Genomic DNA, 22,896 nt, shown 5'->3' on the forward strand with positions numbered 1-22,896 from the left:
GGAGTATCAAAGTTGTCAAGACACGAACAATAATGGTGCATTTAACATCTGAGTCAGCTTTATAGTCTGGGTCCTCAATGCTGATAAAATGTGTGTTTTTACTACATAAGTAAACAGAATGAAGAATATCACTGAAGTGTGTCATAATAAAATAAATAGTACACATAAAAGGCTATGGAATTAAAATATGCAATTAGAAGTATAAACAATCCCGTTGAAAAAACTTCATTTATATGTGCAACAAATGAAGTAATAGAAGAGTTAAGTGTGTACTTCAGTGTTTGCAGGATAGGGGGATTAAGAATTTTTAATACATTTTCAGTTAGAAAGGGCTTGGCACGTGTTACTGGAGTCCAAAACTGTATTGACATGTACAACCATTTTAGATAGATGGATTCTTTGGCAGAGATAACAGCAGAAGTATGAAAGTAGTGCCCTCTAAAGGCCCACAAACAAAAAAGGGCAAATAACAAGAACACATAATGTATTTAGTAGTTGGTGGGGCGGTGGGGGGGTTGTTTTGTTTTTAAATTTCATAACTGTGGATGTTAATCTATCTTGGATATATATATGGATGTATATCTATGTAGCAAAACTTTCTATGTAGCAAACTTTCTATGTAAAACTTTCTATGTAAAACTTTCTATGTATATCTATGTAGCAAAACTTGGATATATATATGGATGTATATCTATGTAGCAAAACTTTCAGTAGATATTTGCCTTTGAGAAAGATTTCCTACAGTATAGTCCAGTGCCCTTAGGGCAAGATTTTTAAAGGTATTTAGGTGACTAGTGGGATTTTCAAAAGCATCTAAGTACATTCAGCCTTTAAGAACCTGGCCTATGGTGAATATTTGGGAATCAAGTTCTATTCACAAGTAGCAATGTGTGAAACAGCACTAGTGTGCGGGATCAAGAGGCAAAATAACAAGGCAATCCCCATTGGTGGTTTAAAGGAAACATGCAAAGTTTTGAAACCATTACAGGTGATCTGTCATCCTTGATGTCAGATAAACTCAAAGAATGAACTTGTATAAATATAAAAAAATTAGAATTGAAAATGAACGTTACAGTGCAAACCAGGAAGTGCTGTAAACTAAGATGTGATTGCTGAAATTACTAGCAACATATTTTCAATGATTATTTGCTGTTGTCATTTGGCTTGTGGGTGTGTTCTCTCCAGCTCTACAGAGGTAACTGACCCAGCAGACCTCGATGGTACTACCCAGAAAGACCATAGACTCGGTTCAGTGGCGAAGGTGCTCAGCCAGGTTCATTGTCAATGATGCTGTCACCAGAGTCTCAGGGGTCGACACTGAGATTGCTTAATCAGGGCAAACTGCAAAGATTGGAGTAGACAATCCCCCAAACAGGTGGTTATTCTAATACCTAGAGTCACCAAGCCAACAACAAAACAACTTCTACAATACCTTACTGGTTACCCAGAAATACAGTTCCCTTAAAGCAACCCAGCCTTGGGCTCCTACCCAGACACCCAAGTTAAATACGATGAGGATTACTGAAAATCTTGTTCATCATATAAAAAGTTCTACCAATCTCAAAGGATTGGACACATCACTCACCAGGATAAAGAATATTTCAGATCTTACCCAAATACACACTTACAGCCAATTCTTATTATCTAAACTAAAATTTATTAAAAAAAAAAAAAAAAGAGTGTATAGGTTAAAAGATCACTATACATGCAGATATGAATAGAGGTCTAAAGTCAGTTTCATAGTAGAGATGGTAAGCTTCAGAGTTGCAAAAAGTTATTTTCAGAATTAGTTCCATAGGTTATAGTCCAATGTCAGGATGGAGATGGATCCAGACTGGAGATGGATACCTCAGGCTTGCGAGTCAAACTTCCCCTGACAAAGCTTAAGCAGATCTGAGATAACAGGATCAGGGCCCAAGAGTTCCTTTTACAGTTCTCTGGCAGCAGGTATTCCTTGGGTGAAGCATTGTGGCTTTGAAGTAAAACCTCCTATTTTCTATGTATACACAGGTAACTAGTTGCATTCATCAGCATAAGGTAATTAATTATCCATTAAGCAGTTCATAGACAGATTACTACAGATTTCAAAGAGAAATATAGATAACGATATTGTTACACCCAAGCTTCATCAAAATGTTAAAATTCCCTTTTGATCTCTGAATCAATAGAACATAGTGCCAGACAGGTTACATTGTTAACCTCTATCAAGATATAGGTGAACACAGACAAATACAATCACTATCTTCTTCTAATTCTCTAACAATAGAAGTCTACATTTCAAAACTCTAGTTTATCTAACATGGAATGGCCCTAAGGACCATTTACATACTTTTTAATATGTCTCTAAAAGTTGGATTTGGGTCATGTAGCCTGCTAGCTGACGAACCCTTTCTCACTCAGTGTCACACGAGCGCCCCACAGATTCTACAGGTACACGATCACATGTATGCCCAATACACTGGACCAGGCCAGTCAGCAGGACTTTCTGCTGCCCCCTAGGCTGGACAAAGGCTTACAGTGAGGTACCCCAACATTTATAGACTAAGACACATAATCTGGGATAAACAATTTATGTACCACCTTATGTGGTTCATGAGATGTTTACCTCCCCTTTTTCCTTATATCTTGGACAAAACATCCCTATCCATTGTTTGTCAAACTAACCCATCTGTACTAGCTGGGATATATTTTCGTAAATCTCTAGTGCCTAGTACACTAGCCACAACTTTGTCAAGTTAATGTACTGGGCAGCGAACTTGTGAGCATCTGCTTTGATACATGGCCTGACTTTGGTTCACTGCCTCTGGTTCAGGCCTCAGATCTTGCACCAGGCCCAGTGCCACAGGCTCTCTCTACTATATTTGCTATTACAAACATGCCCAATGACAACCATCTCATAATGTTACCAAAGGTAAATGATGAAGAGCTATGAGTAATAAAAATAACATTTAAAAAAGTAGATAATTGAAAGGCAAAAAACTACATTTATAAAGGATGACAATCAGAACAGCAGCTAAGATGAATTTGTGAACTGCTATGAGGCTTTATGCTGGCATATAAGCTAATATGGGATTCATTTAAACACTAAAAACAAGTCTGATGATTATATTTTTTGGAGAGGGGGTGTAGACTATTTCATGGAATCAAGTCTCCTTTAGCAGTTCAATACATCATATCAGACAGAGAAGAGCTGCCGTGTCTAGGCATTGGGATACACTGAGCCATTAAGAAAACAGCCCTGGGAAGTGGCTGCTGAGCAGCATGGCCCTGAAAGGTTGGGGGGGAGCCCCTCTGCTTCTAACAGTCTATTTTTGTAATGGCTCAGCCCATCTGGGGTATCTTTTATCTCCTCTGCCCCTCCCTACTCCAGGGTTTTTCATCTCTGCCCATGTCTGACAGCACCTGTATCCCATTGCTAATCTGGTTGCTACCCCATCCCTGATTTTGCCTCTCGGCCCCTCTCTTCCCTCTGCCTCCAGCTGTTTGTCCCTCCTGTGCAGTTTCACCCTACAGAGACTCTGACCATCCCACCCCTGATTTGCCCCCCTCTGCACCCTTTTAACTCCATGAACTCCATTAACTTAAGCTGATGCTACTCAGCATCCTCAATTCACCTGAGCCTCCTCAGTAACAGCCAAGCAGCAAATTCAGTCAGGCCTCAGCTTGTAACATTACACAGAGAATTCAACAACAGCTCGGAAATGTTGCACTGGACAATGCTTCCCTACCACAGTACTCTGGGCAGCCTCCTCTGCGGAACTGTAGTGTGAGCAGCAGCACAGGTGTCAGCCAACAGAGCTGAAAACATTGGCGTTTGAGTGGAGGTTTGTAAATGGAGTTTGGGGGAGAGTGCAGGGGTTGTTCAGTGTTTAATTTTATTCAATTACTGCTTGAGTGTCAATCCTTTGTGTGGAGGGCTGTCTACATATCCTCCCATGAGCTAACAGAACTAATTTGTTCTGAGGAGTTGGCTGAGGGTTAGAGGTTCACTCCCTGATAAAACGCAGGCAATTCCTCTAGGGCAGGCCACCCATTGAGACGAGCCAAATTCACAACTGATTTGCAGTTATAGGGAGGCCATTATTAGGGCGCCTTGGGTCTAAATTTTGGGGTAACAGGATCCCTAGGCCTTTAGGCATCCCACAAAGGACCCTGTGGAAATCAGTCCTCTCAGTGGTGCTTTCTGAATGCAGAGAGGGCAGGGAAAAGGGACAGAGGGATGAGTGATAAGAGGCAGCAGCTCTCTTCCCTTTACTCTCCTCTCTTATCCCATGATCCCTAACATTTGATTCTCCAGCATCCTCTGCATCCCACATCCTCCAGACCCAACCACACAATCCCCCAGTTTCCTCCCCAAAACCCATCCCTCCTGGTACCTTCACATTTGATTCCCCAGATCCCAGCACCTTAGGGGATTTAGGGAGGGGAAGAGTTGCCAACCCCCAGGGACACTCACCCTGCAGGGACCAGCTCCAGATAAGTGGGGAAATCCAGCCCAGGGACTGCTGGAAAATGGGGAGTGGGGACAGGTGTCCAGAGAGAATGTGGGACCTGGCCCAAATACCCCTCCTCTCATCTCCATGGAAGGGGCATCACATCTGGGAAGTGAAGAGAGATGGGGGAACTTCATCCAGGCAGAGGGATCTTCTGGAGGAGTTTCTCTCTCCCTTCCCCCAGCAGGTTACCAGGAGGCATGAAGGCCCATCAGTTCAGTAGCCAGGGCTGCAGCAGGGAGCAGGGGCTGATCGGGACTTCTCCTCTGCCTGGGGTTTGCTTAGACAAGGCAAAGCCAGAGCGTCCCTGATCAGCTCAGGGTCAGCTGCTGCTGGAACCTGCCCACAGAGATGTGCAGCAGGATACCTGGGAGTCAAATGCACTGAGGTGTGTGGGAATTGGGAAATGGAGTTTTTACTAAGGCCAGCCCTAGTCAGGGCAGTGAGAGAATTTCTCTCCTATGTGGAGAAGTCTCTGATGTGAGCACCAAATGAAGCTTCCGTCACATTCAAGGTCTTTCTTCTGTGAATTACTGAATGTGGAATAGTGTGTGAGCTCAGACTGAATTTTTTCCTGCAGTTACTGAAGCTTTTCCCATCATCCAAGCACTTACGGGGTTTCTCTCTTGTGTGTATTATCTGATATAAAGCAAGGTTTGATCTTTGAATGAAACTTACCCCACAGTGGAGGGACTTATATGATTCCTCTCCTGATGTTTTGAGCTCTCACTGAAGCTTTTCCCACACTCAAGGTATTTTTACAGTCTCTCTCCTGTGTGCAGTCTCCGATGGGTAATAAGATTTGAGCGCCGATTGAAGCTTTTCCCACAGTCCAAGCATTTATAGGGTCTCTCTCCTGTGTGGGTTCTCAAATGGTTAATAAGGACTGAGCGCTGACTGAAGCTTTTCCCACAGTCCAAGCATTTATAGGGTCTCTCTCCTGTATGGATTCTCCCATGGCTAATAAGTCCTGAGCGTTGACTGAAGCTTTTTCCACAGTCTAAGCATTTATAGGGTCTCTCTCCTGTGTGCAGTCTCCGATGAGTAATAAGATTTGAGCTCCGTTTGAAGCTTTTTCCACAGTCCAAGCATTTATAGGGTCTCTCCTCTGTGTGGATTCTTCCATGGCTAATAAGGCCTGAGCGCTGACTGAAGCTCTTCCCACACTCAAGGCATTTATAGGGTTTCTCTCCCGTGTGGGTTCTCTGGTGTATAAGAAGGGCTGAGGGTACACTGAAACTTTTCCCACACTCGAGACATTTATATGGTCCGTCTCTTGTGTGTATTCTCCTATGGTTAATAAGGACTGAGCGCTGACTGAAGCTTTTCCCACAGTCCAAGCATTTATATGGTCCCTCTCCTGTGTGCATTCTCCCATGGCTAATGAGATGTGAGCGCCGACTGAAGCTTTTCCCACAGACCAAGCATTTATAGGGTTTCTCTCCCGTGTGGGTTCTCTGATGTATGAGAAGGGCTGATGGTACACTGAAACTTTTCCCACACTCAAGACATTTATATGGTCCCTCTCCCGTATGGATTCTCCTATGAGTAATAAGGACTGAGCGCTGACTGAAGCTTTTCCCACAGTCCAAGCATTTATAGGGTTTCTCTCCCGTGTGGGTCCTCTGATGTATAATAAGGACTGATGGTGCACTGAAACTTTTTCCACACTCAAGGCATTTATATGGTCCCTCTCCCGTGTGGATTATCTCATGGCTAATAAGGCGTGAGCGCTGACTGAAGCTTTTCCCACAGTCCAAGCATTTATAGGGTTTCTCTCCCGTGTGGGTCCTCTGATGTATAATAAGGGAAGATGGTACACCAAAACTTTTCCCACACTCAAGGCATTTATATGGTCTCTCCCCCGTGTGGTTTCTTCCATGGCTAATAAGGCCTGAGAGCTGACTGAAACTTTTCCCACACTCAAGGCATTTATACGGTCTCTCTCCTGTGTGCACTCTCCGATGGGTAGTAAGATTTGAGCTCCGATCGAAGCTTTTCCCACAGTCCAAGCATTTATAGGGTCTCTCTCCAGTGTGGATTTTACTATGGTTAATAAGGCCTGAGTGCTGACTAAAGCTTTTCCCACAGTCCAAGCATTTATAGGGTCTCTCTCCTGTGTGGATTCTCCTGTGGTTAATAAGGCCTGAGCGCTGACTGAAGCTTTTCCCACAGTCCAAGCATTTATACGGTCTCTCTCCCGTGTGGATTCTCCCATGGTTAATAAGGCCAGAGCGCCGACTGAAACTTTTCCCACATTCCAAGCATTTATAGGGTTTCTTTTCCTTGTGATTTGTCTGCTGGGCTGTGATTTCCTTGGGATCCTTGCCTGCACCCTCACATTCAATTGATTCATCCACTTTCTTCCTTTGGCAGTTTCCCAGCTTCCTCTCTGACCTGCGCCAATTACTCCAGGCTCTTCTCTGTTCCAAGCACTGGGAAAAGTTCTCTTCAGCTCTTCTCAAAAATGTCCCCTGCAGTTCCACTTGCTCAGGACATTTCTGCTGTGGATTCCCCTCCTCGTTCTCACTCTTTGTCTCGTCACCTGCTGGGGGAGAGAGAGAACCCAGGCAGGAGTCATTGCTTGGACTGGTAGAAAGGACAGAAAGGGGAACAGCAAAAAGGGAAAACAAAACACAGTAATTGTTGGGGAGACTGAGAAATTGGATTTTGCCTCCACATCCCATCCAAACACTCACAAGGAAGTGAAGTTGGGAAGAAAACTCCGACAGCTAACAGGGTGGGTGGGAAGCCATGAGTGATATCTACCATGATGACATGACACCTGCTGATCAGAGACTGACCTGGGTGAGATGAGGCAGAACTGAGGGCCCTCAGGCCACATTTTGGGGATTTTCAGCTTTTTCATTTGCCAGATACTTTCTGTGTCCCTGTCACTGACTCCTCACCTGTGTGGGTACCTCTTGGGCGTTTCCTTTCCTCCGAGGCCTGGAAATCCAGGACCCACGGCTCTTCCCCTGCTTCCAGCCGGGCGATCAGGTCAGGTTTGGGAATGGGAAATCCTGCTCAGGGGGTGAAATCAGGCATGATCAGAGTGCACTGAGGATTGGTGGAGTATTTGTCACAAAGGCACATCTTGAGTTTAATCTGACCCCATAATTTCCTAGGGGGTAGTGGGATCTGAACTGATGGGACCGTGGTCATTGAGCCCCCTTTGGAGAGCCCAATATCTGAAGGGGTGGGGGAGTTGTCACACCCTCACTAGGAGTTCTCAGGATCTGTGGGCTCTGGGGGACTTGCTGAGGCACACACACAGCTCTGGTGTTAAACCCCTGCTATGGCTAAACCTCCAGAACTCAGAGCCCTCCGCACAGATGGAGCTAGTCCCAGGAAGGGAGGTGCACAGAGATTCTGTCCAAGTGAGAATTAATGCAGAGAGGACAGCGGTTCTCAAATTGTGGGTCAGGATCCCAAAGTGGGTCGCAACCCCATTTTAATGGGGTCTCCAGGGCTGGCGTTAGACTTGCTAGGGCCTGGGGCTGAAGCCAAAGCCTGAGTCCCCCCAGTCCAGGGATGAGGCCAAAACACGAGCTCCCGCCTCATCTGTGCTGAAGCCTGAGCCTCGGGCTGAAGGTGGGCTTCGTTCTCAGTCTGAAGCTTTGTTTCCCCTTCCCAGGGTCATGTAGTAATGTTTGTTGTCAGAAGGGCCACGGTGCAGTGAAGTTTGAGAACTGCTGAGATAAGATAATACACTGCTTCTGCACCTGTGAGAGCTGGAGGGATGGGTGTGAATTAGCATGTCCATTAAGCTCATGACTCCCCTATCCTGTTAGAGAGGGTATGGAGGTCAATGGCTCTCTTACACTGGAGCTGTGGACTATGTGACCCATTCCCCTCTAATCTAGCTGACCTGAGAAGACCCAGATGAGATTCAGACATGCAGACCCCATGGCTTCAAACAACAAACACGAATCCTTACCCAGTGAGGTCACAGTCTCATAATTCTCCTGCATGACATCCCTGTAGAGGGCTCTCTGACCGGGGTCCAACAGAGCCCCCTGCCCTTTGGTGAAATACACAGCCACTTCCTCAAAAGTCACCAGCATCTGAAATAAAAGGAGCTCACCACTTAGTGCCTGCTGCCTCAGCCACAATCTCACTATTCATGGGGGGAGAAGCATAAAAATAGGACAGCTCTGGGAGGGGCAGAGGAGCAGAATCCCACCCCACTCTGCTCAAAGTGGCCAGGAAGCCTCAGGGAACAGAGAGAAGATGAGAGTTCTTCGTCTCTCCCAGCAGACGGAGGAAGGCAGGGTCTTCTCATTTACCACACACCTACTAGGCAAAGGCTGATGTGGGAAGCAGAGCTCCACACAAGGAACAGGGACAGGGACAGGAATCCCAGCACCTTCCCTGTGTATTGCTCTGCAGTCTCTGGGTAGTGGGTTCAGGCTCCAGCACTCTGGTCTGTTTTCCCTACCCTATCCAGGGGGGTTGTTTCCTGTTTCAGAAATTGGGGGGGATGTTCAACCTGCCAATGGGCCTGGTCATAAATCAGGCCCTAGACTGAGCATGTCCCAGCAAGTTTATCACACCCTGTCCCTCTCCCTGCTTCACCCTGTGTATTTCCTGCCCCTCCCCCTCTACAACAACCCTCCCCACCAGCTCCCCCCAAAATATCCCCTACCTGAGCTGGATCCATCACATCCATTTCGCTTCTCCGTCCCCCACGAAGATGGGATGATCTGGAGCAAAACATGATCATTATTCTGCAGCCTGTCAGGGTGAGAAGGACAACTGGGGAAATTAGCGTTAGTCCATTTCACACCCTGATTCCCCCCAGGCTCTTTCCCTACAGACAGACACTCTAGACCCCTCCCACCGGACTAAACCCACAAGACACTTTTTACACCCTCCCAGTAACCAAGTCTCTGAGCCAAACACCAGAAACAAGCAGAATCAAAGGAGCCACTTTGGGGGATCCCCCCTGACACTGTCCCCAGGGCAGCATATTCCCCTAGCAGCGTGGGGACTAGGCAGAGGCAGGAACTGGCTTTTCCTCTCTCTGCTCCTCACCTTCTTCCCAGCAAAGTCAATCTGCCCTGAAGTGCTGCAGGATATGGAGCTGGGCAGGGCAGGGAGCTTGGAACCTCCCTCCCCATTTATTGCTCCTGCTGCCCCTTCCAGTCTCTCCACTCCCGCTTCTGCGTGGAAGAGCAGGATACTGTCCTGCCATTCCTGTGAGCTTTTCTCTCTAATAGCTACTGCCACTGCTAACAGGAGTGTGAAACAGAATGTACTGAGGGCAGCAGCTCTGGGACTTACAGACCCCCGGAAGCATAGATGGGGTGTGTCATAAATATAAAGGGAAGAGTAAACCCCTTTAAAATCCCTCCTGGCCAGAGGAAAAATCCTCTCACCTGTAAAGGATGGGAACCTGGGAGGCAGTGACCATGAGATGGTCGAGTTCAGGATCCTGACACAAGGGAAAAAGGAAAGCAGCAGAATACGGACCCGGGACTTCAGAAAAGCAGACTTTGACTCCCTCAGGGAACTGATGGGCAATATCCCCTGGGAGAATAACATGAGGGGGAAAGGAGTCCAGGAGAGCTGGCTGTATTTTAAAGAATCCTTATTGAGGTTACAGGGACAAACCATCCCGATGTGTAGAAAGAATAGTAAATATGGCAGGCGACCAGCTTGGCTTAACAGTGAAATCCTTGCTGATCTTAAACACAAAAAAGAGGCTTACAAGAAGTGGAAGATTGGACAAATGACCAGGGATGAGTATATAAATATTGCTCGGGCATGTAGGAATGGAATCAGGAAGGCTAAATCACACCTGGAGTTGCAGCTAGCGAGGGATGTTAAGAGTAACAAGAAGGGTTTCTTCAGGTATGTTGGCAATAAGAAGAAAGCCAAGGAAAGTGTGGGCCCCTTACTAAATGAGGGAGGCAACCTAGTGACAGAGGATGTGGAAAAAGCTAATGTACTCAATGCTTTTTTTGCCTCTGTCTTCACGAACAAGGTCAGCTCCCAGACTACTGCACTGGGCAGCACAGCATGGGGAGGAAGTGGCCAGCCCTCTGTAAAGGAAGAAGTGGTTCGGAACTATTTAGAAAAACTGGACGTGCACAAGTCCATGGGGCCGGATGCGTTGCATCCGAGAGCGCTAAAGGAATTGGCAGATGTGATTGCAGAGCCATTGGCCATTATCTTTGAAAACCCATGGCAATCGGGGGAAGTCCCGGAAGATTGGAAAAAGGCTAATGTAGTGCCCATCTTTAAAAAAGGGAAGAAGGAGGATCCTGGGAACTACAGGCCAGTCAGCCTCACCTCAGTCCCTGGAAAAATCATGGAGCAGGTCCTCAAGGAATCAATTCTGAAGCACTTAGGCGAAAGGAAAGTGATCAGGAACAGTCAGCATGGATTCACCAAGGGCAAGTCATGTCTGACTAATCTAATTGCCTTCTATGATGAGATAACTGGTTCTGTGGATGAACGGAAAGCAGTGGACGTGTTATTCCTTGACGTTAGCAAAGCTTTTGACACGGTCTCCCACAGTATTCTTGTCAGCAAGTTAAAGTAGTATGGGCTGGATGGATGCACTACAAGGTGGGTAGAAAGTTGGCTAGATTGTCAGGCTCAACAGGTAGTGATCAATGGCTCCATGTCTAGTTGGCAGCCGGTATCTAGCGGAGTGCCCCAAGGGTCGGTCCTGGGGCCGGTTTTGTTCAATATCTTCATTAATGATCTGGAGGATGGTGTGGATTGCACCCTCAGCAAGTTTGCGGATGACACTAAACTGGGAGGAGTGGTAGATACGCTGGAGGGCAGGGATAGGATACAGAGGGACCTAGACAAATTGGAGGATTGGGCCAAAAGAAATCTGATGAGGTTCAACAAGGACAAGTGCAGAGTCCTGCACTTAGTACGGAAGAATCCAATGCACCGCTACAGACTAGGGACCGAATGGCTAGGCAGCAGTTCTGCAGAGAAGGACCTAGGGGGGACAGTGGACGAGAAACTGGATATGAGTCAGTGTGCCCTTGTTGCCAAGAAGGCCAATAGCATTTTGGGATGTATAAGTAGGGGCATTGCCAGCAGATTGAGGGACGTGATCGTTCCCCTCTGTTCGACATTGGTGAGGCCTCATCTGGAGTACTGTGTCCAGTTTTGGGCCCCACACTACAAGAAGGATGTGGAGAAATTGGAGAGAGTCCAGCGAAGGGCAACAAAAATGATTAGGGGACTGGAACACATGAATTATGAGGAGAGACTGAGGGAACTCGGATTGTTTAGTCTACGGAAGAGAAGAATGAGGGGGAATTTGATAGCTGCTTTTAACTACCTGAAAGGTGGATCCAAAGAGGATGGTTCTAGACTATTCTCAGTGATAGCAGATGACAGGACAAGGAATAATGGTCTCAAGTTGCAGTGGGGGAGGTTTAGGTTGGATATTAGGAAAAACTTTTTCACTAGGAGGGTGGTGAAACACTGGAATGCGTTACCTAGGGAGGTGGTGGAATCCCCTTCCTTAGAAGTTTTTAAGGTCAGGCTTGACAAAGCCCTGGCTGGGATGATTTAGTTGGGATTGGTCCTGCTCTGGGCAGGGGGTTGGACTAGATGGCCTCCAGAGGTCCCTTCCAACTCTGTTATTCTATGATTCCATAGAAAGGGTTAAGAAGCTAAAGGTAACTTCGCTGGCACCTGACCAAAATGACCAATGAGGAGACAAGATACTTTCAAAAGCTGGGAGGAGGGAGAAAAACAAAGGGTCTGTGTCTGTCTGTGTGATGCTTTTGCCGGGGACAGAACAGGAATGGTCTTAGAACTTAGTAAGTAATCTAGCTAGGTATGTGTTAGATTATGATTTCTTTAAATGGCTGAGAAAATAGCTGTGCTGAATAGAATGAATATTCCTGTCTGTGTGTCTTTTTTGTAACTTAAGATTTTGCCTAGAGGGATTCTCTATGTTTTGAATCTAATTACCCTGTAAGGTATCTACCATCCTGATTTTACAGAGGGGATTCCTTTTTACTTCTATTAAAAGTCTTCTTGTAAGAAAACTGAATGCTTTTTCATTGTTCTAAGATCCAAGGGTTTGGGTCTGTGGTCACCTATGCAAATTGGTGAGGATTTTTACCAAACCTTCCCCAGGAAGTGGGGTGCAAGGGTTGGGAGGATTTTGGGGGGAAAGACATGTCTAAACTACGTTTTTTCAGGAACCCAGATAAAGTTTGGTGGTGGCAGTGGAAGTCCAGGGGCAAAAGGGTAAAATAGTTTGTACCTTGGGGAAGTTTTAACCTAAGCTGGTAAAAGTAAGCTTAGGAGGTTTTCATGCAGGTCCCCACATCTGAACCCTAGAGTTCAGAGTGGGGAAGGAACCTTGACAGGGTGAGGATGGGCCATTTGTGTAGAGTCACTTTCCTGCCTGTCCCCAGCACTTTCCCCCATGTCTCTCTCCTCACCTGGAGTCTCCAGCAGAGCCCGGGTCTGCCCTAGGGGCTGGTTCCAGACACATGAGAAAGTCCCCCATTGTAGTCTGCAACCTATCATTTAAATCAGCTTCTGTACCAAATGACTGGATGATAGCTAATGTGACACCAATTTTTAAAAAGGGCTCCAGAGGTGATCCCAGCAATTATAAGCCGGTAAGCTTGACTTCAGTACTGGGCAGACTGGTTGAAACGATAGTCAAGAACAAAACTGTCAGACACATAGATAGATGTACATAATTTGTTGGGGAAGCGTCAACATGGTTTTTGTAAAAGGAAATCATGCCTCACCAATCTACTAGAATTCTTTCAAGGGATCAATAAGCATGTGGACAAGGGGGATCCAGTGGATATAGTGTACTAAGATTTTCAGAAAGCCTTTGACAAGGGTCCCTCACCAAAGGGTCTTAAGCAAAGTAAGCTGTCATGGGATAAGAGGGAAGGTCCTCTCATGGATTGGTAACTGGTTAAAAGATAGGAAACAAAGGGTAGGAATAAACAGTCAGTTTTCAGAATGGAGAGAGGTAAATAGTGGTGTCCCCCAAGAGTCTGTACTGGGACCAGTCCTATTCAACATATTCATAAATGATCTGGAAAAAGGGGTAAACAGTGAGGTGGCAAAATTTGCAGATGATCAAAAACTACTCAAGATAATTAAGTCCCAGGCAGAATGCGAAGAGCAACAAAAGGATCTCTCGAAACTGGGTGAGTGGGCAACAAAATGGCAGATACATTTATCAACATTGAATTCCAAAGTAATGCACACTGGAAAACATAATCCCAACTATACATATAAAATTAGCTGTTACCACTCAAGAAAGAGATCTTGGAGTCATTGCGGATAGTTCTCTGAAAACATCCACTCAATGTGCAGCGGGAGTCAAAAAAACTTGTTGGGAATCATTAAGAAAGAAAATAAGACAGAAAATATCATACTGCCTCTATATAAATCCATGATATGCCCCCATCTTAAATACTGCATGAAGATGTGTTCGCTGCATCTCAAAAAAAGATATATATTGGAATTGGAAAAGGTTCTGAAAATTAATGGCATCATAGAAGATTAGGGTTGGAAGAGACCTCAGGAGGTCACCTAGTCCACCCCTGCTCAAAAGGTTGGAGGATAGGTCCATCAATGGGTATTAGCCTGGATGGGCAGGGATGGTGTCCCTAGCCTCTGTTTGCCAGAAGCCGGGAATGGGTGACAGGGGATGGATCACTTGATGATTACCTATTCTGTGCATTCCCTCTGGGACACCTGGCATTGGCCACTGTTGGAAGACAGGATACTGGGCTAGATGGACCTTTGGTCTGACCCAGTATGGCCATTCTTATGTTCATAACTTTGATTTACTGACTGAACTGAAAAAAAAGGGGGAGGAGGATGGTTAAAATAAATATTCCTCATTTTTTTAAGCTCAATATAAAAAAATTATTCAGTGATATTATTTTAATTTTAAGACAATAAACTAGCTAGCCAATGGGCTGGTGATGGCTCCCAGAATAGCCTGCCCCAGGATAGTGAGAAAAGAATGAGAATAGAAGGGGGCCATCCCACAAGCACAGAGAGGGAGAGGAGAAGCTTGGGAGCTGCCTGCACACCATGGGAGGCCGAAGGGGGGCCCAGAGGTAGAGGAACCATCTCTGAGATGCTCCCCTGGGGAGAGAAGAGGTGGGATACTCCCTGGGCCCTGAAGTTCATAACTCTTCAAGTCCAGGGGCAAAAGTAATGGCTCCCCAACATTCTCCTCTTAGACAGGCTTCCTCCCACCCTCCCCAACCCCTGGGGCAGCTCCTCCCTCCAGTTGCCCCACTTGAGGCAGGGTTCATGGTCCAAACCCCCTTCCCCACTGAAGCCAGCTGCACGGCCCACTCCCAGCTTTCCCAAGGCACTGTTTGATATCTTCCTCCTCCTACCCTCCCCCCCCCGATAGATATATTTCTTTCTTACATATATCTTGATGCTAGATATCAATCCCCTCTCTCAGCAGAGGACAAAGGCAAGGCAAAATTTCATTACACCAAAACATGGAAGAAGATGGAACTACTTCAGTCAGAAGTAAGGAATAATGATGTCACAGAACCAATATCAGACATGTCTGAAATTGAAAGATGAATTAGAACTTCTTCTGAAAGTTTGTGAAATCTCCAAAAAGGAAGGGATATCTGGATGGAGGAAAGCCCGAAAAAGGATTGGGACAATTCTTGATTGATTTGTAGATGAGCCACAACTCAATAAGAAAGAAAACAGAGCAAACTATTGGGAACATCAGAAAAATGTCATGCCCAAGCTAAATCAACTCTTAAAAATTGTACAGGCAGTTCCAGCAACACAAGTGAGTGTTGAAAGAAAATATCCAGGTCTCAAATGTATCCTTTCACTGCAGAGGTCCAATATTACAAGGCAAAGATGTTATTTTAAGTTGCTCAAACAAATTGTGAATAAAAAAATTGTGTTCTTTTGACAACACAAAAACACTAGGAAAACTCATGTAAAGTTAAACTTAAAAAATAAATAAAGAGCCAAAAATGAAAACAGTTTCCATTTTAAGTTGCAGCTCTCTTTTCTGAATTAACCTCCACAAAGATTGAAAGATGATTTAAAACAGTAACTGAAGTTTTATTTTTGGTTTTTTGGGTGGCTTGAACCAGAAATGAAACTGAACATAGTGAATGGAACTGAACCTGAACCAAACCAAAATAAATACAGTTGGATTCCTTGCCTGCTGTTGCTAGCAGTAACATTTGTTTGACCCAGAATCCTGCACAGAAATCAGAGCAAGGACTCTGTTCAATCCTGTCAGGTCCAAACATTTAACATTCAGGAGTCAGACCCCCAAATAGTGACATTGTCTTAAAAAATTAAAGACTAAATTGGGGGCAGGGTCGGCGGGGGGGGGGGTATTTGCCTTGTAAATTCTGAGCTCTTAGGGGGAAATCCCCTGTCCACCTACCTACTCTCCTGCTTGTTTGATCATATCTAGGGGAAAAGATTCCGCACTGGCTGCTGGGCGGGACAGCCCCCTCCCCCACCCCATGGGCTTGGGGAGCTGCCATTGTATCTTTCACCATCCCTCTCCCTTCCCCTACCCTCTGGCTCTCCCTTCCCCAGCCAGTCTCTGCTTTCTCTCATGCCTCCCCACATCCCGCATTTCCTTCCCTTTATCCCCCCACTCAGAGTTTCCCTCTATTACAGCTCTGTTCCCCTGAGCCCCAGAATCCTCCCCCTACCCCTCGATTCCTGTGGATTCCCTCAGCGTCCCCACATCCTGATGGCCCCATCCCGCTCCCTCACACATCCCTGCCCCCGCAATGCCCTCTGGCTCTCAGAACCCCTTCCCCTCTTCAGCCCCCTTCCGGCTCCCATCCCGCTCTGGCTCCCCACCTGTCGCTGTCCCACCCCCATCCTTCACACTCACTGCAAACCAGGGGAGCTGGCAGCCAGCTTTCCTCTGCCCAATGCAGAGAATCGCAGGCAGCCCAGCTGGGAGCAGCCTGAGACATCCCCCAGCAGACAGGCTGCAACCTGGAGCGTCTCTCCCTGGGGAGGGGGGCAGGTCTCACCTTCTCTCCACGTGGGGCACTGCCTGGCAGCAGGGCTCTGGGTCCCAGTAAGGGGGTGGGGGGCGGGGACAGGCCGGGGTCTCTGCTCTGGGAGAGTCTCTCGAGGAGCAGCGGGAATGTTCCTCCCTCGATAGGAAACCTCCCCCGCCTGCAGCCAGGGCTCTGAGGTCCCCAGCGGCAGCAGCCGAGGTCCTGGGGTCTTGCAAGGAACGTGGTTTGCAGCGCAACAAAGAATCACTGCAGCGACTGCAATTCACTTCCCGATGCCAGGCTGAGTGACCCCGGAGATCGCTCCGCCCTGCGCCTCCTGGGTCCTAACGCGACGGAGCGCATTGGTGTCTTTTCTCCACAGCATGTTCACTGTCTGCAAGCCCTGGACTGAGCTGCAAGGTCTTGTCCCGTAGTTCGGATCATGGAGTTGTCAGTGCTATGTCCTCTGGTTATTTGTAGGGTCTAATTAACCCATCACTGGGCTGTAGGAAAAAACCCTCCAGTTCTCCTCCTTTCCCCCCACAGGGCAACCTGCTGCTCCTCACCCTGCCAGAGTAACATTGCCTGCAGTGTTTGTTACTATCTGGTAGCAGTTAGTAACATCTGTGTATTCTCCCTTTTGCTGCCCTGTCACAATTTGCTGCTTCTGCCTTTCCCCATCCTACAGTCCCAGGGCAGTAAGTTGTGATGGATGGAGGCATTCCCACCACAGTTTGGTACCTCTCACTTTTTCCTCACTTTCTGGTCCAGGGGTAACAAACTGTGATGGATGGGGTTCATCCGTCATAGTTTTCCCACCTGTGTGCCTTTCTTCATCCTTTGGTCCAGGGCTGGTAAATTCTGATGGATGGGGACATTCCCAACACAATTTTCTACCTCTCACCTTTCCCTTTCCTTTACCTTTCCCTATCTCCTCATCCAGAAAATTTTTCATGGATACGGGATATGCCTGTCACAATTTGCTACCTCTATCTTGAACTGGCTGTCCTGTCCACTTTGCTTCACGGACCCATCTCTTTCTCCTGCCACATGTCTTTCCCCTGAGGCCCTGCCCTGTGTCCAGGCCAGAAGCTGGAGCCCTGCCTGGGTAAGAGAGGCCCAGGGAGCCTAGGCAGCTTTGGGGAGCCACAGACCATCCACCTTCCAGGGGTGGGGGGGCCCAAGAGCAGCCCCTGGCCAATGTCCCTGCCCCCTGAGCCTCGTGCCCGGGGCAGATGAAGGGTCCATGGCTCCCAACAGCTTCCCAGATGGCTCTTACCATTGCCTTGTTGGGGTAAGAGCTGCATGGGCAGTTGTGGGGAGCTGTAGACCCTGCACCTGCCGTGGATGGGGGCTGGGGACATGGGCTGTGGGCTGCTCTTGGGCCCCCCACCTGGCAGGTGGAAGGGCCCAGGCTGCCTGGCCCGACTCCAGCTTCCAGCTTCATGAGGGGGAAGGGTCTCGGAGGGGCAGGTGAGGGGCCACAGAAGGAGCAGGGCCTCCTGGTCTCACCACTTAAGGAAGAATCCCTTACCCCTGCTTGTGGTCCAGACCTTTCTTTATCCTCTGATCAGATGTAGCTAGTTGCGATGAATTGGGATATGCCTATCATAGTTCGGTTCTTTCATCTTTCTCCATTCGTGGTGCAGGGATAACAAATTGTGATGGATAGGGGTACACCTGTCACTGTTTTCCTACCTCTGCCTTTCCTCATCTTCAGGCAAGGGTAGCAAATTATGATGGATCGGGGCAGTCTCATCACAATTTCCTGCCCTCACCTTTCCCCATCCTCTGGTCCAGGGGTAACAAATTGTGATGAATGGGGGTGCACTTGTCACAATTTGCTGCTTGCCACCCTCTTTCCCCATCCTTTGGTCCAGATGTGGCAAATTATGACACACAAGAATTCATCTCTGTCACAAATTGCTACCATTATATAATCTCTATTTTACATTTGGACACAAAAGAAAGGTACTTTTATTATTTGGAAAAGCATTCTCCAGAGTTAAACTGCATGGGTATGGTATGTAACCTCCTAAATGAAGGTGTTATTTCTTTATTAGTCTCTTTCCATTGTAGATTAGGCTGTCAGGAGTAGCTCAGGAATATGAGTACTGACCTGAGGACTGACTGTCACAAATGAGGACACAAACCACAATCTGGTTGTGTGTTCTACAATTAGATTTCACCAACCAAGTATCAAGTGTGAACTCCTCAAGCACTGTAACAGTTTTACCATGGAGTTATAGACAATCTCCTACGGGACTGGTTTCAGAGTGGTAGCCGTGTTAATATGTGTCAGCAAAAAGAACGAGGAATACTTGTGGCACCTTAGAGACTAACAAATTTATTTGAGCATAAGCTTTCATGGGCTAAAGCCCACTTCATCAGATGCATGCAGTGGAAAATACAGTAGGAAGATATATAAGTCTTGCCACCCACGCAAGCCTACCTTTTTGATAGATGGTCCAAATCACAACAATATTCTGGTTTCTCCCAATCCCAAAGGACCAGTCACTTACCCCAGGTCAATTGCACATCGGATCTCAAACCAAAGACAAGGCTTGTAACCAATCCTATAATAAATTAACCAACGATTTATTGGCTAAGAGAAGGAAATGAGAGTTATTTAAAAGATTAAAGCAGGCAAATGTACACACACGAATGAGTTACAATCCTAACTTTCAAAAGGTAATGCTACGATGATAAGCAAGCTCTGTGTGTCCTTTAGGACTAGCCCAAGCTGAGCAACTGCAGCTCTCTCACTTTGTGCCTAAAACATCTTCCCTCCCTCCACCTCCAAGCAGCATAGAGATAAAGTTCCTTTCGGCCAGGCATTGTTATTCCCTTCACCCAGAGTTCAAATTGATTGCTTATGCCATCAACTGAGTCTTTTGTCCACAATGTTCCACAATAGCTTGTCTGATGTCTGAAGACCTTCTTGTGTTGGACAGGAGATGATACCTCCTGTGATACACTAGTATTTCACACTTAGCAATGCTTCTCTCCTGACTGTGGGGTTTTCCCGGTTTCACAACAAACACTTTTATAGTTACCAAGCAGATACTTAAATGTTACCCTATAAGATAGGATGCAGGTGTTATAAGTGAGATTAATGCAGGCAGCAACTGACAACCATTTCATAAAGTCCAAATACTGAACACATCTCTATAAATCTAATGCCTATTTTAACAACACTAACAGGTGAGCCAGACTGGTTTCCAACAATGCATTTGTCAGTGTTCAGTGAGGCCTAGGGGTCTTGGCATGAGCTGACACCTGGTCTGCCAGCATTACACAGGCCACATAGTTTCTGTAGTACATAAACATTTAATGGACACAGGACACTGACAGAAATGTGAAGCAATGTAAACAGCACTAGAAATACTTATGAATACCTTTTAAACACAAGCTATTAGATGGAAAATCTCCCATTGTTCCTTATTCAGACTTTGCCCTATTGTCACTGTGACACATATTAAACACATTTTCAGCACAAAGTTTCTGTACTTTGGCACACACATCAAAGCCCATTGCCCTCTGGTCTTACTTTAGAAACATTTTCTCCGGGCTTTTCCTCACTGTTAAAACTGAAGTGCCTTGTCCTCACTGGGCTCTTACCTCAGAATAGCTCCTGCACCTTAGTTACTCCAAGGTTAAAAAAAATACCTTTTTCAGCAGTGAGGAAAAGGCCTAGTGGCTACATTCATCAAGGCATTTAGATGCTGTGACTCCGATTGTCACAAAGCTTAACTTTTAAGTACCTAGAAAGTCACAGGATTGACTCTGTGATCCACAAAGCCTGAGTTAGGCACTTAGACACCTTGTACAATGAATGGGAAGAGATACGCACCTTAGAGTGTGATCCACAAAAGCTGGCATGCTAGGCAGGGAGATGCCTAAACTAGCCAATGGGAGATGCCAACAGAGAATGTGTCTTAAGCAACACATGGCTCAGAGTTTGGTACAGAATTCCCAACTACAAGTAGATGCAAGTTCTGCCCTGCAATCTACGAATAGGAACCCATCTCCTGGAGTCAGGTGGCTCAGGCACCTCCAGAGCCTAATTCCACACAAAATGGTCAGAGGAGAATGGTGCCCATCTTAGAACATAGGCACCGACTTCTGCTCACATCGGAGGGTGCTCGACCCCCCCCTGCCCCCAGCTCAGCCCCAACTCCATCCTTGCCCCACTCCCTCCCACCCCTGCCCCGCCCCATTCCAACTCCTTCCCCAAATCCCCACCCCGACTCCACCCCTGCCCCACCCCCATTCCAATTCCTTCCCCAAATCCCTGCCCCCAACTTCCCCAAAGTCCCTGCCCCAACTCTGCCCCCTCCCTGCCCCCATTCCAACTCCTTCCCCAAATCCCCACCCCGACTCCACCCCCATTGCAACTCCTTCCCCAAATCCCTGCCCCCAACTTCCCCAAAGTCCCTGCCCCAACTCCGCCCCCTCCCTGCCCCCATTCCAACTCCTTCCCCAAATCCCCGCCCCTGACTCCACCCCTGCCCTGCCCCTTCCCTCTCCCTCCCCCATTCCAACCCCTTCCCCAAAGTCCCTGCCCCAACTCCGCCCCCTCCCTACCCCTATTCTAACTCCCGCCCCGCCCCGCCTCTTCCCCGCCTCCTCCCCTGAGTGCACCACATTCCCACTACTCCCCCTCCCTCCCGGAGCTTGCTACACCACCAAATAGCTGTTTGGAGGCGACAAGTGCTGGGAGGTAGGCAAAGGAGCGGGGACGCGGCACGCTTAGGGGAGGAGGCAGAGGCAGAGGTAAGGTGGGGGGGGGGGAGGGGAGTTTGGCTGCCTGCAAACACCAATTTTTCCCTGTGGGTGCTCCAGCCCTGGAGCACCCACGGAGTTGGCGTCTATGTCTTTGAACTTTTAGGCCACTGGTTAGCCCCTAGGATGTGGGAGATCCCTTTTCAAGGCCTTTCTCCTTCTCTGATGGGGTAATTGAGCCAAGGTCTCCTACTTCTGATGTGAGTGCACTGACCCCTACACTAGAAGCTACAAAGGGTGGGGTGACACCATGTCCTCCTCCTCTGACCAGATTTTCATTGTGACCTGATCAGATAGGAAGGCTCTGAGCATGGCTACAGGACTGGGCCACACAAGCAAGATTAGCATTTGCCCGCCCATTGTCCATGGCTTGTGCATCGTTCTGGGACTTAGGCAGGAGACAGGCATCCAGCAGCCTAGAGTAAAGCAGCAAGGAACATGCTCTGAAGCAAAAACTAAGGCCCCATCTACACTGGCAAGTTTCTGCACAGTAAAGCAGCTTTCTGTGCTGTAACTCCCGAGGTTCACACACTGCCAAGCCACTCAGTGCGCAGAAACTGCGCAGTTGTAGCACTCTAAAAAAAACACCCTGACAAGAGGCGTAGAGCTTTCTGGGCTGTGGCTACAGCACTGTGGTGCCAGTGTAGACATCATGGCAATTACAGTGCTGTGATTGGCTTCCCGGAGGTGTCCCAAAATGCCTGTTCTCACCTCTCTGATCATCGGTTTGAACTCTACTGCCCTGCCCTCAGGTGGCCAACTGTCATTCCCACCCTGTACATTCCTTTGCAAATTTGAAAGTCCCCTTCCTGTTTGCTTGGTGATGCATGCAGTGGTCTCAGTGCATCTTTCCAGGTGGCCATGCCGGCTCCATGCACCATGCGATCCCCTGCTTGGAGCAATGCCGAGCTGCTGGACCTCATTGGCATTTGGGGAGAGGAGGCTGTCCAGTTCCAGCTGCGCTCCAGCCATAGGAATTATGATACCTATGGAAAGATTTCAAGTTGCATGATAGAAAGGGGCCATGACCAGGACACATTGCAGTGTAGGGTAAAAGTGAAGGAGCTGCGGAACGCCTACCACAAGGCGCGGAAGGTAAACCACCGCTCCGGTGCTGTGCCCACGAGCTGCCGGTTCTACAAAGAGCTGGACATGATACTTGGTGGTGACCCCACCTCCACTGCGAAGGCCCCTATGGATACTTCATTGGCTCATGTGCCAGTGGACAGTGGACCGAGCCAGGAGAAGGAAATCTTGGATGAAGAGGGGGAAGGGGACCCAGAGGCAGAGGATGGCTCAGAGGCCAGAGATGCATGCGTCAGGAGCTCTTTTCTACCCCGGAGGAGCCTAGCCAGTCACAGCAGTCGGATCTTGGCAAAGCGGAAACAGGAGAGAAGGCCCCTGGTAAGTGGATCTGATTTGCAGAATTTCTGAAGTGATTTGTTGGGGGCAGGAGCGTTACAGAAAGCAGGCTTGTCTCCCACCACATGCCTATTCTGAGCTGTGGAACAGGCTGTTGATTGACTCCCTCACTTCATGGGAATCTCCCCCAGAGATCTCCAGGAAACTCTCATGGAGATACAGGGCAATCTGCTGCTGCAGGCTCCTCAGCAGAGCTGCTTTGT

The 22,896-nt window shown here is 47.6% G+C and overlaps 1 protein-coding gene across 1 annotated transcript; it reads right to left on the minus strand.

Annotated features, from left to right (window-relative positions):
* Positions 1-1,711: 1,711 nt before the first annotated feature.
* On the minus strand, positions 1,712-16,753 carry LOC141998700 (uncharacterized). The gene is made up of 5 exons (XM_074971651.1): positions 16,517-16,753; positions 9,142-9,230; positions 8,434-8,560; positions 7,403-7,516; positions 1,712-7,041 (listed from the first exon to the last, which is right to left on the minus strand). Exons 2-5 carry the CDS (start codon positions 9,217-9,219, stop codon positions 5,252-5,254), a joined length of 2,109 nt encoding a protein of 702 aa, XP_074827752.1. The 5' UTR covers positions 9,220-9,230; positions 16,517-16,753; the 3' UTR covers positions 1,712-5,251.
* Between the last annotated feature and the right edge of the window lie 6,143 nt (positions 16,754-22,896).

The sequence above is a fragment of the Natator depressus genome, chromosome 14 (assembly GCF_965152275.1).
Source record: "Natator depressus isolate rNatDep1 chromosome 14, rNatDep2.hap1, whole genome shotgun sequence".
Taxonomy (NCBI): domain Eukaryota; kingdom Metazoa; phylum Chordata; order Testudines; family Cheloniidae; genus Natator; species Natator depressus.

Excerpts from the sequence above, each read along its gene's own strand:
- LOC141998700 (XM_074971651.1), bottom strand. The coding sequence starts at position 9,219 with ATGATCATGTTTTGCTCCAGATCATCCCATCTTCGTGGGGGACGGAGA. Across the intron at positions 8,561-9,141 it reads ATGTGATGGATCCAGCTCAG|ATGCTGGTGACTTTTGAGGA; the intron begins GTAGGGGATATT and ends CTTTTATTTCAG. Across the intron at positions 7,042-7,402 it reads CCCAAGAGGTACCCACACAG|CAGGTGACGAGACAAAGAGT; the intron begins GTGAGGAGTCAG and ends TCTCTCCCCCAG.